Source organism: Macrosteles quadrilineatus, unplaced genomic scaffold, assembly GCF_028750875.1.
Source record: "Macrosteles quadrilineatus isolate MER2022 unplaced genomic scaffold, UCM_ALF_1.0 Scaffold_2__2_contigs__length_208266976, whole genome shotgun sequence".
Taxonomy (NCBI): domain Eukaryota; kingdom Metazoa; phylum Arthropoda; class Insecta; order Hemiptera; family Cicadellidae; genus Macrosteles; species Macrosteles quadrilineatus.
The window spans coordinates 3,860,372-3,875,652 of record NW_026542595.1 but is presented as its reverse complement, the minus strand read 5'-3'; the positions used below and the strand labels follow the sequence as shown (position 1 = coordinate 3,875,652).

Here is a 15,281-nt window from a genome sequence, read left to right as displayed (position 1 = left end):
ATGGAAGGTGGTATCGTTGACTAGGTCTATAAACTTCTCAATTGACTATTACTCTCTCTACCGTAGGCTACTTATAATCAGTGTGCGTCTGTGCGAATCGGCTGCAAATCTCACTTCAACGCTTTTGACATCGTAAAAATTGCAGAATTGCTGTTTTATTGTAAAATTATCGGATTTAAAATGCATATCGTATAGGCCTATGATGGAATAAAAACATATTTATTTGGTCACACAACATTTGTTTACAAGATGATTTTTCACATTAAAACTGCAAGAAACTTTGCCTTTATTTGTGTAAACTAGCTGATCTGAATTGTACACGGTTTTAACTGACTACTGAATTCCCGTACGTAGGGCGGGCTAACACCAATTAATAAAGATGTATTATTATTATTATTATTATTAAAAACTTGCAATGATACAATTGCATTGTGGAGTGGTGTTTAAGCAATTAACATGTAGGCCAGATATAGTTTTTGATAGAGGTTTTTAAGAAAGTAACCAAACTAGGAGGCGAAAAAATTATTGTGCCTAGGGGCGCCAAAATTCTAAATCCACCCCTGTTTATGAAAGGGGTTTACCGTGTTATAACTTTAGACTTCAGATTTCATTGCCCACCAGGTTACTTTCCGCACAAGGATATACCACTGTAACATCAACAGCCAGGGAGTGATCTGCCTAGACATCTTGAAGGACAACTGGTCGCCAGCTCTGACCATATCCAAGGTTCTGCTCTCAATCTGCTCTCTCCTCACTGACTGCAACCCAGGTAACATTATGTCAGTGGCGGTGATAAGAACCCCCGCAAGTTTGTTCACTGGCCCCCGCTCGCCCATTAATATTTTAAAACATTATCACAGTATTTCCCCCTTAGCTTTCACGGGCATGGCACAGCCTACTCCGAGGCACAGTGGCGTCATCATCGTCTTAACAGTGGCAAAATCCTTAATATCTTCATAGGTCACGGAAATATTACGGTCGTCTTCCTTGATCGTGGTAAAATTGTAAATACGCAGTCACAAAAAGATTATCATTGACCCGTGACAGCAACAAAACCCAGAACATCTCCTCGTCGTCGCGGAGACATCGTCATCGTCACCTAGGGGGAATGTTTTTTTGACATTTGCAATTGCGGCTTAAGCCTGAATCTTTCATCCTGTGGGCATGATTCTCGCTGACATGTTCTGTGGCCGCCATACTCTAAGAATTCAGGAACACCCCTTTGCAAGGAATTGGCTTTAGCTTGGCTCAACTCCTAATGAACCAGAGAACACAAAGCAGACTGCCAATAAATAAGATTTTATTGAAGACACAGGTTCCAGAAAATGTTCAAAATCTTTAGGAACAGAAAAAGAGACAGTATGACCATGGAACCGCGGATCTGCCTCTGTTAAAGAAACAACCCCAACTGAAAAATGCATCTTGGAATGAGGGTAAAGTTATTCATTCACAAGGAAGGGAGGAGAAAGTTCATTGTGCGTCTTGAAGGAAAAGATTACATTAGAAATATAGACACTTTTTAAGAACTTTAAAAACAATTGGGAAACCGGAAGCTGTTGGTAATAGTCATATGTAAATAAACATATTTTCTTTACTTAATTTTGATTGTTTGTTTTGAATTCAGTTTATTTTGAGTTGTGATAATGATAGTTCCATGATGTTACAAATAAATTAATTTGGCATAAAGAATTGTGTTCCTTTATATCAGCAGAGTTATTAACAATAGTATAACAGATTTGTTCACGTTTTTCTTATTTCCCGTTTTTGAAATTTAAGTGTACCTTTATGGCTGAAAACCTGACCTTTGACCGTCAATTTTTCCTAAACCAAAACTCAAAAAAAATTTATTGGCAATAGCTCAAATAAAAATAGATATAAAATTTTTTTTAAATAACTTAAATTTGTAGACACACAGCATTAAAAGATGTTTAAATAGGTAAAAGTACCTTTATGGGTGGTTTGTAACTCCCTGTTGTGTAGTTGTGCCAATAAAATGTAACCAGTGAATGAATGTGTGTTGCAGCCGACCCTCTGGTGGGAAGCATAGCCACACAATACATGCAGAACAGAGAGGAACATGATCGTATAGCCCGTCTGTGGACCAAGCGTTACGCCACGTGATTCGCTTCACACGCCTAGTGGACTGATCGAGGAAATCTTTTCAATTTTATATGTAAAATGTCGGTACTATATAATATTTTATTTCTGTTGTCTGGTTTGTTTTTGTGTTGAGATGAAAGCAAAGGCAATATCAGCACTGTAGTGTTTTAGTGTAAGTTTAATTTTAGATCGGTTATAATAGATGTTAAATGTGACTTTGGAAGAGCATGCATCTGCTTCCTTTGATAGCTTTTGACAGAAATATCAATTATTGAAAAATCTTTACTGTTATAGTTATATTTTTTAGGGATGGTCAAGTCTCGAAATTTCGGGAAATTTTCGGGAAATTTTAAATCTCGTTACACGAGACGAGATTTCTTTTTGGCCGAGATTTTTATCGAGACGAGAATAAAAAAAATAAAAAAAAAAAAAAAAAAAAAATTAAAAACGCCTGCAGAAAGTCAATGCAATACCCGCAATACAGGAGCGTGTTGTAGTTGCGTTTCCTTTGCGAAGGCGTTCTTATTTAATTAATTCTTCAAAAATGTAAACTTTAATTATTTTAATAACATTTGAGAAGTTTTGTTAAGTGTTAGCAGTGTGAGGAATGTTTTATTACTATAAAAAAGTCAAAACAAGTAACTATTTTATAAAAATTAATATTTTATTTTATGATTTATTTTATTTTAGGATAAGTTGAACTCTATCCTAACTGATATCACTATGTTTCCTAATCGTAGGCATTTTTAATAATTTAGGTGTGATTAATAAAAAAATGTTATGCTGATGTTTTTTAATAAAATATAGTAAATATCCTTGCCTATTATCATTATTTTTGTATTTAAACAGTCATCTAACAATGTTACAAAATCAGGTAAAAATTCCGAACGTGCATTTCCCGTTGTGTATGAGAAGGGAAATCCCGTCTCGATCTCGTCTCGAAATTTTATGAGAAATAAAAAATCTCGTCTCGTCTCGTCTCGAACTAAAAATCCAATCTCGTCCATCCCTAATATTTTTTGTTGTATACAGATTCTAGTTTATTTTATGCAGTACTTTCACTCAAAATTAGTTTTACTTTCTTATTTTATGCCAACTTTTTCATGTTTGCTTTATTATTATGGTTTTAAAGTAAATTCAAAATAATTCATTAGTTTCACATGCTCTCGGCATGTTAATATAGGGAAGAAAGTATTGGCATACTTAAAGTACTATTGTTAAAAAGAGCGAAACAAAAATTATTTTGATTAGTTAATTTTCATGAATTGTATATTTGCCTTAGAAACAACAGACTGATCTGAGTTAATCATGAACAAGGCATTATTATACTCATTTTCTAAGTATAAGGGTGACTTTAAGAGTGTGATATTTTAACAAATTACAAGAAAGAAAATGGTTTTGCCTGTGAAATTAATTTTATAAATAGTTATTTTATAAATAAATATGTACTAAGTTATCTGTCTAAAAGTTCAACCAACATCATCTTTGAATATGGATAGAACAGGATATTTTAAAGTTGTAGCCTGTTGAGTTCAGCCGACGGAGTGCTCTGTTGAATAGGCCAACTACTGCATATTATATATGTCACATCAACTATAGGTATTTTGATTTATATTGTAGTAGCATTCTCTGTGTGTGGCCATGTTCTTTTTATTTAATGTCCCTTAGGGAAGAAGCTATTACCGTAGGCGCGGGAAGGCCTAGACCCAGGACCGATTTTTTTTACAATTTTCCCTAAAAGCAAAAACACTATTTGTTCAAACTTTTATATATACAGTGGAACCTTGATAAGAAGACCCTCGATAACAAGTCACCCTTGATAACAAGTGTCATTTTCAAATCCCCTTAAAATTATTTTGCCCCTAATCACATGTTATTACAAACCTCGATAAGAAGTCAACCTTGATAACAAGTCTTATTTTACAATCCCCATGAGAGTCTCGTTATCAAGGTTTTACTGTATTATATAAAATATAATATATATTATATGTTATAATGGGTGACAAAAAAAACCGGACGTTTATTAAACAAGCATTACTCATGTTTTTGTGTATGCAGAAACACCAGTTTGCTCGTTTATTGATAGATTTTGATCAAATTTGGCAAATATATTTATTTTATCCCTTCTATTAGCATTCAACAAAATACATTTTTTCTCCTTTCCTGTTGCAGCAAAGCTAAGTATTTGTAAAATCTAATGCTATTTAAACGGGAGATAAATATGATTTGTTTATAGAAATATTTTTCTTAAAATCCAATCAGACAAATTGAAATTTGTTTAGTATGCAGCTGTGGCGTGGGTGTTTAAATAAAATATCGGCTACAGCTGGTCCATATGGATGACTGGGACGGGTGGCGTCGTCCTGTAATCCAGCTACTAGGAGGTCACAAATTGTGGATATTTATAGGCATGCACTGTGGAAGCGATACTCCCTGGTGTGGATTAACGTCCGCACGAGTGAGTACTACAACTATCTGCAGTGCTATCCTGATAATTAGACCAATTTGTATATACCAAGACAAAAATGTGGTTCGGATTCCACTATAAACTGTAAGTCCCTTAGTTGCCATTAGCTGTATGGGCTATTAATAAACAGCTGTGTTTAAGGAATATGTCGGCCTTGGTCACTAACAAGACTACAAGATCGCGCCACTCATCTCCATTCATACTTGGCTTAAAATACCTACTTTGTATGGTCGCCATTTCATTAAAAAGTATTAAAGCTATGTATATTTCAGTATCCAAAATAAATCACGTTATCCCTGTCGATACCATAATTCACACTTTTAAGAAATAATTATCTGATTTAGTTAAATGTTTTTGTCAGTAAACAGGAGAATGATTTAAACGATTACTGAGAGGAGGAGTGCTATTTGTCCATTCTTTGACAACAATTCCTCGGTCTGTGATATTTTGATAAGTCTAATTCAAAGGATTTCCTGAGATCATGAAACTGCAGCTGCTGAACAACGTACTAGACTGTAAATAGTAACTGACCCATATTTTCTTGATGGTGCGATATTGTTTAATCTCGATTATTTTCATAGATAGGAAGAAAATCTGATATTGGGAGGGATCACTTTTCCTACATTGTATTAGAATGATTCCTGATATTGGTTTCTCTTGCTTCGTGTCCATCTTATTTGATTGAAAATAGCGTAGTCATATATATATGGTTTAAGACTGTGTCAGTGTTCCTGTCGCTGTGCTGTGGTAGGTGCAGGACTCTGCCTATCAGTGTGAATTAGTTTTATAAAGTAAGGTTCATAAAATTGTTTATACATAAACTAAATAACAAGATAAGTTTTGGCTAGGCTAGATTAAACATTCAATTTTTCATTTGGTAGGCTTTATTTGAAATTTCTATTTTATTACTTGTATAAGTTTTGACTTGTTAGGTTACAAAAACCTAAATGTTAAATTATTCTTAATGTTTAATTTAATTTCAAACAATTATATATTTCCAAAAATTATCCTTGTTAAATTCGGATTTGAGCTTTTAATAAAATTCCTGGCTAGTCTTACTAGCCTTAAAAATTACCCAATCCATTCTGCAGTTAAATTACGCCCAGTTGCATTCCCATATTAATACATGCACTACTGGTGACAGAAGTAATTTTCCTTTCCGATATAATTCACCGATCTAATATTTTAGTTACTTGATTTTAGTTATATCATGGAAAATGGTAAATTGGAACGAGATCTGTAAAATTTACTAACTTAATAAAAATCCTATGTGCTTACACTGGTAGGCAGACTGCTTTTCAATGATGTTGGCCACCTCTGCAATGAGCCAAAAAGAGACTTAATGATTTCATATCAAGTTTTTTTAGCGAGTTTAATTGTTGTTTAATCGAGATGAGGTAACGGTTAGGTAAATTAATGACTGTAATGAACTAATTTTAAAAATTAAATTGAGTGTGTTTTGTATAGTTTGAGTGTTTTTATTTTCCTATTTAGTGTATTCAGAAAGTGAGAACTGTTTCATTGCACAGCTGCCGCTGCACAAAGGTAGACATTCTGTGTGTGGGTAGTAGTGTACTTGTATTACAATTTGATAGCTCTATGTGTCCTTTTAACAAATTTCCTATAGGGAAGTAGCTATTATGTGGCACGATAAGACCTAGACCTGGAACCGATTCACTTTTTCCTTTTGATGTCCCCAAGGGCCAAAAACACTATTCGTTCAAATTTGTTTTATATATGTACTAGCAGAGTACCCGTCCTTAGTACGGGGTTGGTGTATAAGCATAAAATTATTACTGCAGTTATACTCGTGATTTGCTTTTGCAATGGGAGAGGACACGGTTTAAGAAAATTTGGTTCTTTTAATTTACGGTATACTATAGTATAGCACATCTACCATAGCTATAATGTAAACAATAGAAAAAAGTTAAACTCTCATTGTGTATCACAGCTTTTTGTTGCTGCTTGGTTCAAATTAGCTTTTGTCATTAATTCAAAAAAGTTAACAGTGCTGCATTGTGCCGATTTTAAATCAAAAGATTCAAAATCCGCGCCAGGCAATGGACAAGTCAGTCCAACATGACGTAACGCGGAAGGATACGAACTGGAAGACCGTTGGGAACCGTGCCGTGTGCAAAGCGTCTCGTCGTCGTCACTCGTGGTTCAGTGCTCGCACAAACAACATGTAAAGTCGCGTTTTGTCGCTGGTGCAGGACGATTATATTAATATCTTCATTCGTAGCTCGGAAATTCGCGTTCGGGCGAAAATTGTACGTGCATCAAATGATCGCAATTGTCAAAATTTCGCCGAATTGCAATTGGAGGTGTGATTTTATTAGTATTAAGTCAAGACAGTTGGGATGCCGGATTGATTGTTCGCGTTCGTGATGAAAATTCGTACATGCATCATATCGATAGCAAATGTCAATTTCTAGCGAATCGCGGGTCGTTGTGACGGTATTTTCAATTGAATCATTAAACGCCAGCTCGAAAAAACAAGAATTAATAAGTCCTACACCAGAAAAAACCGTGTCGTGATATTTCGCTCGGTCAGACAAAAAGTCACAAATCACCACGAGTCAGTTTTTGAATGTTCCGTACGTGTGAATCTTCGTTAGTGTGAATGTGAATGTGTCGACATGTGTACGTAAGTAAATGTATTGTGTTATTTGTGTTTTAGTATTAACGTAGTCCTGCCAATCTGCCATTTTTTCACATGTACCACTCGTTTTACAAGTTAGGAATCATGTTTTGTTTGGTTTGAAAATTTCATGTGCGCATTATTATGTGGCGAATAGTGGTAATAAGGTATAGTGTGGTGAAAAATAGCGTTCGTACTACGGACCGAAATGGTAAACTATCTCGAGCCGGCAAAACCTCATTTTCGGCCATAGGTACGAAATATCTTATCTTACTAATATTATAAATGTGAAAGTTTGTGTGTTTGTTTGTTTGTGTGTTTGAAGTTCAATCACGCATAAACCACTGGACGGATTGGGCTGAAATTTGGCATGATGATAGCTTACATTCCCGATTAACATATAGGCATATTCTTATCTCAATAATCCTTTCGGGCTCCGCCCCAGTGGCTCTGTAATTCCCCATGTTAACCTTATGAGTATTCATATTTAAAGGGAATTAAAGAATTTAGTCAGCTGTTTCAACTAAAAAAGTTGGTTCTATGATATGGAAAAGCATTAAAAAGTTATAAGATTTACCAACAGGGTGCAGCACTATATTTTTTTGCATTTATGAAAACAGCTAATTTGAACTAAGCAGCAACAAAAAACTGTGATTCGCAATGAGAACTGTCAAAGTGAAAGTAGGATTGTTTACAGTTATGTTTATGTTTTTCATTTCATGAATAATTTGTGATATTTTGCGAATTGTTGATAATTTATATTTCTCTATTGTTTAGGTGAAGTGGTAGAACATTATGGCTATGGTAGATGTGTAATACTATAGAATACTGTAAATTTAAAAAAGCAAATTTTATCAAACTGTGTCCTCCCTTATTGCAAACGCAAAGCTTGAGTATAACTGCAATAAGCATTTTATACTTATATTCCAACCCTGTACGAAGGACGGGTACTCTGCTAGTACTATTTCATAAGCTTTCTTTTGAAGACTCGTGAGCGGAGAATGAGAATCTTACTTATTTCCTATAATCTTTTACTATCATTAGGCCCTACTTCAGTATCCAATAGTCAATGCTATAATCAATGACAAAAACACAGAGTAAATAAACTAACATCATAGTTCTATAGAATATTTTTTTATTCACCCAGCTGTTATTAGTTATAACAAATTATTTATTTTTTTTACAGCATCATTTATTTCTGGTTCAATGTAGACATTATACACAGAAGTGTTAACAAAATTAATAAGAAATTAACTATAATAACATCGTAGGTTCGCCCAAACCTGAGACACCCTGTAACATATTTAATTTTGAGAATAATTTAATCTTCTTTAGGCTTCATTCGTCCAATAGATCTTGAGGGAGCCTTCGACGTAGCCTCCTGTTTTCAGTTGCTTCACCAAGATGAAAAGTTAATGCACCAGGAACATTATTGTTTAAAGATTTTAGAAATTTTGAGGTGGTTTTTTTCAATAAAGGCCTAGATAGACTCCACTCCTAGTTCTTCATGTATATGCCTGTTTCTAACAAACCAGGGAGCATTCACCGCTATTCTTAGAATTTTGTTTTGAATCACTTGAATTATATTGCACGAAAACAAACTTAATATTTTAAACACTGCTCAAAAAATTAAATTAGAACATATGTAGTATTTTACTATGTATATTTATCCTCTAACCGAATAAATGAACGTATAAATGATTGTAGCATTACACATAGTATAAATAAGTCATTTCTACGTATGTCATTTCATTTCCATCCAAATGCTGAATGTAAGTCGACAACGCTTAATGTTTACAGCTGTTACGTTAACCAATAATGGTATTATACCAAAAGCTAGAGTAGAATGTTAGCGTCGGCTGCTAGACTTTTTAAAATTTAAAACTCAATTTATAAAAAACTGAAACCCTAAACTAAAATTATGGCTTCGACATACCCTAGTTCTCAAAATTACCTTTCTTTTGACACAAAAATCATGAAAATCCGTCAAGTGGTTGATTCAGAATCGTGAAATATAAGATTTTCATGGACATTAGAATTGATCTTCAACACTCCCCCACAATTCTTCAATCCAATTCAAATCTAAACAAACACAACTGATTGAATAAACTGAACTTTTTAACTTGGAAATTTATGAGCCATTTAGTAACAAAATCACCAACTTCATTTTCACTTGCAATATATTTAACTTCAATAATCTTCTTTGCTATGAGTTCCTCTATATAGTGAAATCGTACATCAATTCATTTTGACCTCTTTGTTTCCAGAGTCGTGGCTATCTTGATGAATGATTGATTATCTTCATAAACCAATTCTGGTGACATTTCTATAAACAACATTTCAGACATCAAGCGGGAGATAAAAACACATTCAGTAGCACAAGTTGCAAGAGAGATGTACTCAGCTTCACAACTAGATAAAACAACAACAGGTTGTTTCATTGTTTTTCATGCAACTTTGTTACCGAACACCTCAAATACGTAGCCATGATTTAACATACTTCTTCATTCTTTTGTAAATAAAACGTTATCGAAATATTCGTTCATAATAATAATAATAATAAAATGCCTTTATTTAAAGCGGTCTTTAGCCAAAACTGGTTTTCAAGACAACTCAAGTCACAAACAGTTTACAAGTACACAATAATTACAGTGAAACTAAACTAGCTTTAAATTGGCCTTAAATGAATTACATGACATGATTTTCATATTTCTTGGGAGGGTATTGTATGCCTGGGGTCCAAAGTATGAGAACCCCTTTTTACCTATCTCACGCCGCACTCTCGGCATTTCAAGCAAGCCGTCCTGCCTAGTACAGCGTTCCAACTGATGTTCGAGGCATAAGTTTCCTTTTCAAATAGGGAGGAGAATTAGAAGACAGTGTCTTGTGAACAATTAAAACAGTTTTCCTACAGTCACCCGACAAAGTTGGCTTCCTTGTACTGTTTATTGTACAGAAAGCTGCTAATTGCTGCATATTTATACTTTGTCGTACGGTTTATACTTTGGCGCACATCAGGATTCCAACGAAACAACACAAAACAGCGTGGTTCTATTATGCACGTAATCCGTGTACGCTTGGAAATAGGTTGGCAACTTGAAGATAATAATACTATGAACAGCTGATTGACTATTGTAACTACAATTTAACCTGTCATTTCGTGTTTATAGTTTATGTTCTCTTTCTCTTTTCAGTATTTCTGAACTTTCTGGACTTTTCTTTTAAACGTTTTTAAAACATTCCTACGATCTTAATAAACAAGAAAATACCTTTAAAGCGTTTTTTTTTAGGTACGGAAACCCCTGCAAATTACAAAAATATATGGAACTATTTTCTCAAGTCGTGGAGTACATTGCTTGCCGAGGAAAAAATAGCGGAGTGATACGGACCGGGACTTCTTTCTCTAGGACACCTATTTGTGTTGCCAGCTGAACCTAAAAACCTGTTGTGTAGTGTTTTGAAAGACTAATTATTTATATGCTTTATAGTGACTGTAGGAAAAATATAATGTGTCATAATATAATTGTGTAACTAGTGGGCAAAGTGGCACTTTGCTGCACTTGAGATCATTCCGCACTCGCCTGTGTCTCGTGTGTAAACGTTGCTCTCGTGTGCAGCAAAGTGCCACTTTGCCCACTAGTTACACAAATAACTATTGTAGAAAACATTGTTTTTCCAAAGAGAGTACCTTAGCCTGTTTGCGATAGGCAGATATATGATCAAACTTCCTCAGATTGAAGACAAACCTTAGGGCTCGGTTTTGCAACCTCGTAAGAAGAACTCTACTGTCAAGAGTAAGACATTCACCAAACTATGGAAGTGCAAAGTGAATAATAGGGAAGACTGTTGATTTGATTAATTCCAGCTTAACATTTTCAGATAGTATCCCTCTCAAACGGTGTAAAATTCTCAACCTATTTGAAACTCTCTGACAAATGTAACTAACATGTGAGCGAAAATTGAGTTGAGAATCAATTCTGATACCTAACACCTTAAAAGAATCAGACACCACAAGAATTTGACCGTCCAGCTCTACCTTTCCAACAAGACTATTTTCAGGCTGTAAACCAGAAGACCAGAAATGAAGCACAGTACACTTTTCAGGATTCAATTTTAGACCGTGATCGTCAGACCATTGCTTTACCCTTAGCAAGTCAGTGTTGATGAGATTGACTGCTTCATGAAAATCAAAAGGGGCGTGGGAAAGAACTAGTTGACAATCATCAGCGTAGGAATGTAAAGTAGAGAATTTCAGAATGCTATCAAGGTCATGGGTATACAATATGAAAAGTATTGGACCCAGACAAGTTCCCTGAGGGACCCCTACCTCTCTTTGAATCAACTCAGAGCACCTACCATTCACCTTAGTCACCTGGGATCGGTGGCAAAGATATGAGGAAAACCATTTGAGTGTACTCTCGTGGAATTTTAGAAACCGGAGCTTTGATATGAGCATGTCGTGATGAACAAAGTCGAAAGCATTTGAATAATCAAGTGACGCCATAAAGCTGTGCAACCCTTGGTCCTTGGCCTGAAGAAGCTCATCAGTCATATTGAGAAGAGCAGTGCAGGTGCTGAACCCTCTACGGACCTCTACGGAAACCCGACTGTGATTCTAAAAGTATGTCCGACTCCTCCAGGTAACTTGCCAACTGTTCCACAACAATTTTCTCTAAGATTTTCGTACAGGCAGGCAGAATTGATATTGGGCGGAAGTGGCTGCTCGTAGTTGGATTAGAGCACTTTGGGAGCGGAATCACAATGCTTTGCTTTCAACAATCAGGGAAAACTCCAGTTTCTAGTGACACATTAATCAGATGAGTTATTGCTGAGAGACAATAAGGGCTAACACCTTTTAACATATCAATTGATATGCCATCGATACCAGATGCCTTTGAACGTATTTCATTCATAGTTTCTGAAGTGCAAATAAAACTCATTATTAATTGACCTAAGGATAGGTTTTAATAAACTCTGAAGTCAAGTAAGATTTGTAACATACAAATACAAAATGTAAATAGTAAACAAAGAACAACTGTGAGACAATAAATATAAATTCATGAGTTAAATAAGGAATAATAACAGTTCTTATGTATAAAAATATTATCACATTCTTCCCACCCTAAAACGAGACGTAGTCTTTTAGATAGTAAGGTCTTTGCCGTACACGCTGTGGATGCGTTTTGGAAGGCACTGAACTTGAGTCTTCGCAAGAACTGTTTGCATGTTCAACTGGTACATTCGTGTCACTTAATGTCCCACTAGAATCATTTTCCTCTTGTTCTTGATCAAATGAAACCTCCGGTTCTTGAATAACTTGTTCATTTCCATCTGTTTCTGGCAATTGGTAGTCTGTTTCTAAAGATGATTGTCCAGGTGCTGGGGCCAGATCTCTTATGGATACTGTCTTCTCTTGTCCATTTGGGAGTTTCACATGAGCATAACCTGGATTTGCTTGAACAAGTTCTACCTCTTCTACAAGCGAGTCATACTTGCTGGATCTGTTGTGCTTTCTCAACAGCACTGGGCCGGGTTGTGACAGCCAGCTTGGAACTGAACCTCCATAATACGATCTTCTGGGGTGCTTAAACATCAGTTCATGAGGTGTTGTATTGGTTGATGTACATAATAATGATCTTATTGAATGAAGTGCTTCAGGAAGAACTGATTCCCAATACTTTACGGGTAGGTCTTAGGTTCTGAGAGCAAGCATAACAGTCTTCCATATAGTACCATTGAATCTCTCTACTTGGCCATTCCCTCTAGGATTATAAGCAGAAGAGTGGCTTGACGCAACACCATGAGTTTGTAAGAAAGACTTTAATTCGTCTGACATTAATGACGTTCCTCGGTCTGAATAAATGAATGAAGGCATACCAAAAATTGTAAAAATTTCTTTCAGTTTCTCAATCACGGTACTGGAAGTCATGTCTCTACAGGGGAAAGCAAATGGATATCGTGAATACTCGTCTACAACAGTTAATATGTATTTATTTTGTGTAGCACTTGGAATTGGTCCTTTAAAGTCCAAGTTCAGTCGCTCAAAAGGTGCTGTAGCTTTGATTAACGTACCTTCATATTTACAAAACCTAGGCTTAAGTTCAGCACAAATTCGACATTGAGCTGTCGTACGACGAACTTCTTCCAGTGAAAAAGGTAAGTTTTTCGATCTAATCCAGTGGTAGAATCTTGTCACTCCAGGGTGACACAGACTCGTGTGGATATCATTTAAGTTTGGACGACCACAAATCGTTCCACACCATCGTGACATGGTGTCTGCAACTCCATTTTCCTTGCCTGGTCGATATACGATATCATACTTGAAACAAGACAGTTCTAAACGACAACGCTGTATCTTTTCATTCTTTATTTTTCCAAATCTTTTATTGTCAAACATGAAAGAAACTGATCTTTGGTCTGTAATGAGTAGGAATGGCCGGCCAATAAGATAGTGTCTCCACTTTTTAAGAGATTCTACGATTGCTTGAGCTTCTTTTTCAACAGAAGAATGGTTCTTTTCAGATAGTTTCTATAACCTGCTCTTTGGTGACAGCACTAAATCTGAAATTATTCTCAACTTCTCCACAGTAATATTCCTGATACAATGCCAATCTCTTTTGGTCAATACTATTACCTGATCCCATACTTGCAAAAAACATATTTAATTCATTTGGAGGAAGTTGACAAGGGCTTTCTTTTTCACATTTTTCTAAAACGCCACTTTTAGACAGTGTTGACCAGAACTTCTTAGAATTGTTTGCAATCTAGGTTGTGCGCAAAATATTCTTTCTTGGCCCTTCGAACGGCACTATTTAGCTCATTTCTGCATTTGATGTATAATTGTGTGGCAGTTGGGCATCTGTTATGTATAGCTCTTAATTTGTTTTTCTCTTTGATAAGGCTATTAATTTTGGAAGTAATCCATGGTGACTTATTTCCTGTCACACGTTCCCTTACTCCAGGGGTAAGGGTTTGTATCTTTTGATGCCAAAATATGATTCCAATTTATTTCTGAAACAAGTCTCAAAAAAACTGCCATGTCAAAGTTTTTATAGTCTCTATAGGAAATAAATTTCCCAAACTTTTTAGCCATGAAAATTGGTATTTCACAGTAAGTCAGCTTATGGTTGGTGATTTTCTTCCCCCTACCATCCAATATTTCTGACGTATTTACAACTTCAACGTATGGGTTAAGGCATTTATCAACTATGATGTAATCTATCAGGGAAGATGATGTCGCTGTACAACGAGTGGGCTCACTCACGACCTGTGTTAGCCCCAAGGAATCCAATAGATTATTCAAGAATTTTGTACAGGGCTTACTAGCATCAAGCATGTCAACATTCAGATCGCCCAATAGAACAATTCTGTCTGCCTCTGGGGAGAAGTCTACAAACAAGGAGTACAACAAAGAACTTAAAGACGAATACAACACTGATGGAGATCTATGTGCAACACAAACACACAACCTTTCGGATTTGATATTTACAAGAACACAGAGATTTTGTATACTGCTGTCAACGTTAGAAAGATAGACCTGAGTGAAACGAAGATCACTTCTCAAATAAAGAGCAACTCCACCTCCACTCTCATTAGAGATCTTATCAGAACGCAACATATTGTAACCAAAAATGTTGTAAGGATCAGAGGACATGCCAGGCCTAAGCCAAGTTTCAGAAATCCCTAAAAAGTCAAACCTGAAATCATTAACAAGAGAACGCAACTCCTCAAATCCAGTATTGAGGGAGCGCAAGTTCACATGTGCTATTCGAGTGGTGAATGTTGAAGGATGAGCTTGTTTCCCGATGAAGAGGATAAGATTGAAGACAAAGGCTCACCAATCACACCTCTAAACGAAACATCAGGATTAGGAACATCACATGAGACGATCACTTTATCATCTCGTTTGGACCAATCAGACTTAGCGGAATCAAAGGTGCCGATCACCTGGCTGATGTAGAAGAACATAAATTCTCCAAGTAAAGCATTACCTCTTCTATTAATATGTCGGCCATCCCTTCCTAGATGACTTTTATTAATTATAAAATCTGCCTCTGCAAAATGAACTAGGAA

At 35.7% G+C, this 15,281-nt stretch overlaps 1 protein-coding gene across 2 annotated transcripts in view; it reads left to right on the top strand.

The window, feature by feature from the left end:
- LOC128986295 (ubiquitin-conjugating enzyme E2-24 kDa) overlaps nt 1-2,209 on the top strand; it is a 31,300-nt gene extending 29,091 nt beyond the window's left edge. For both annotated transcript variants that reach the window (XM_054406585.1, XM_054406586.1), the window contains exons 5-6: nt 622-769; nt 2,024-2,209. In XM_054406585.1, coding sequence (XP_054262560.1) covers nt 622-769; nt 2,024-2,121 — 246 coding nt within the window. In that variant the 3' untranslated portion in view covers nt 2,122-2,209. The remainder of the gene's footprint in view (nt 1-621; nt 770-2,023) is intronic.
- Nucleotides 2,210-15,281: the final 13,072 nt, after the last annotated feature.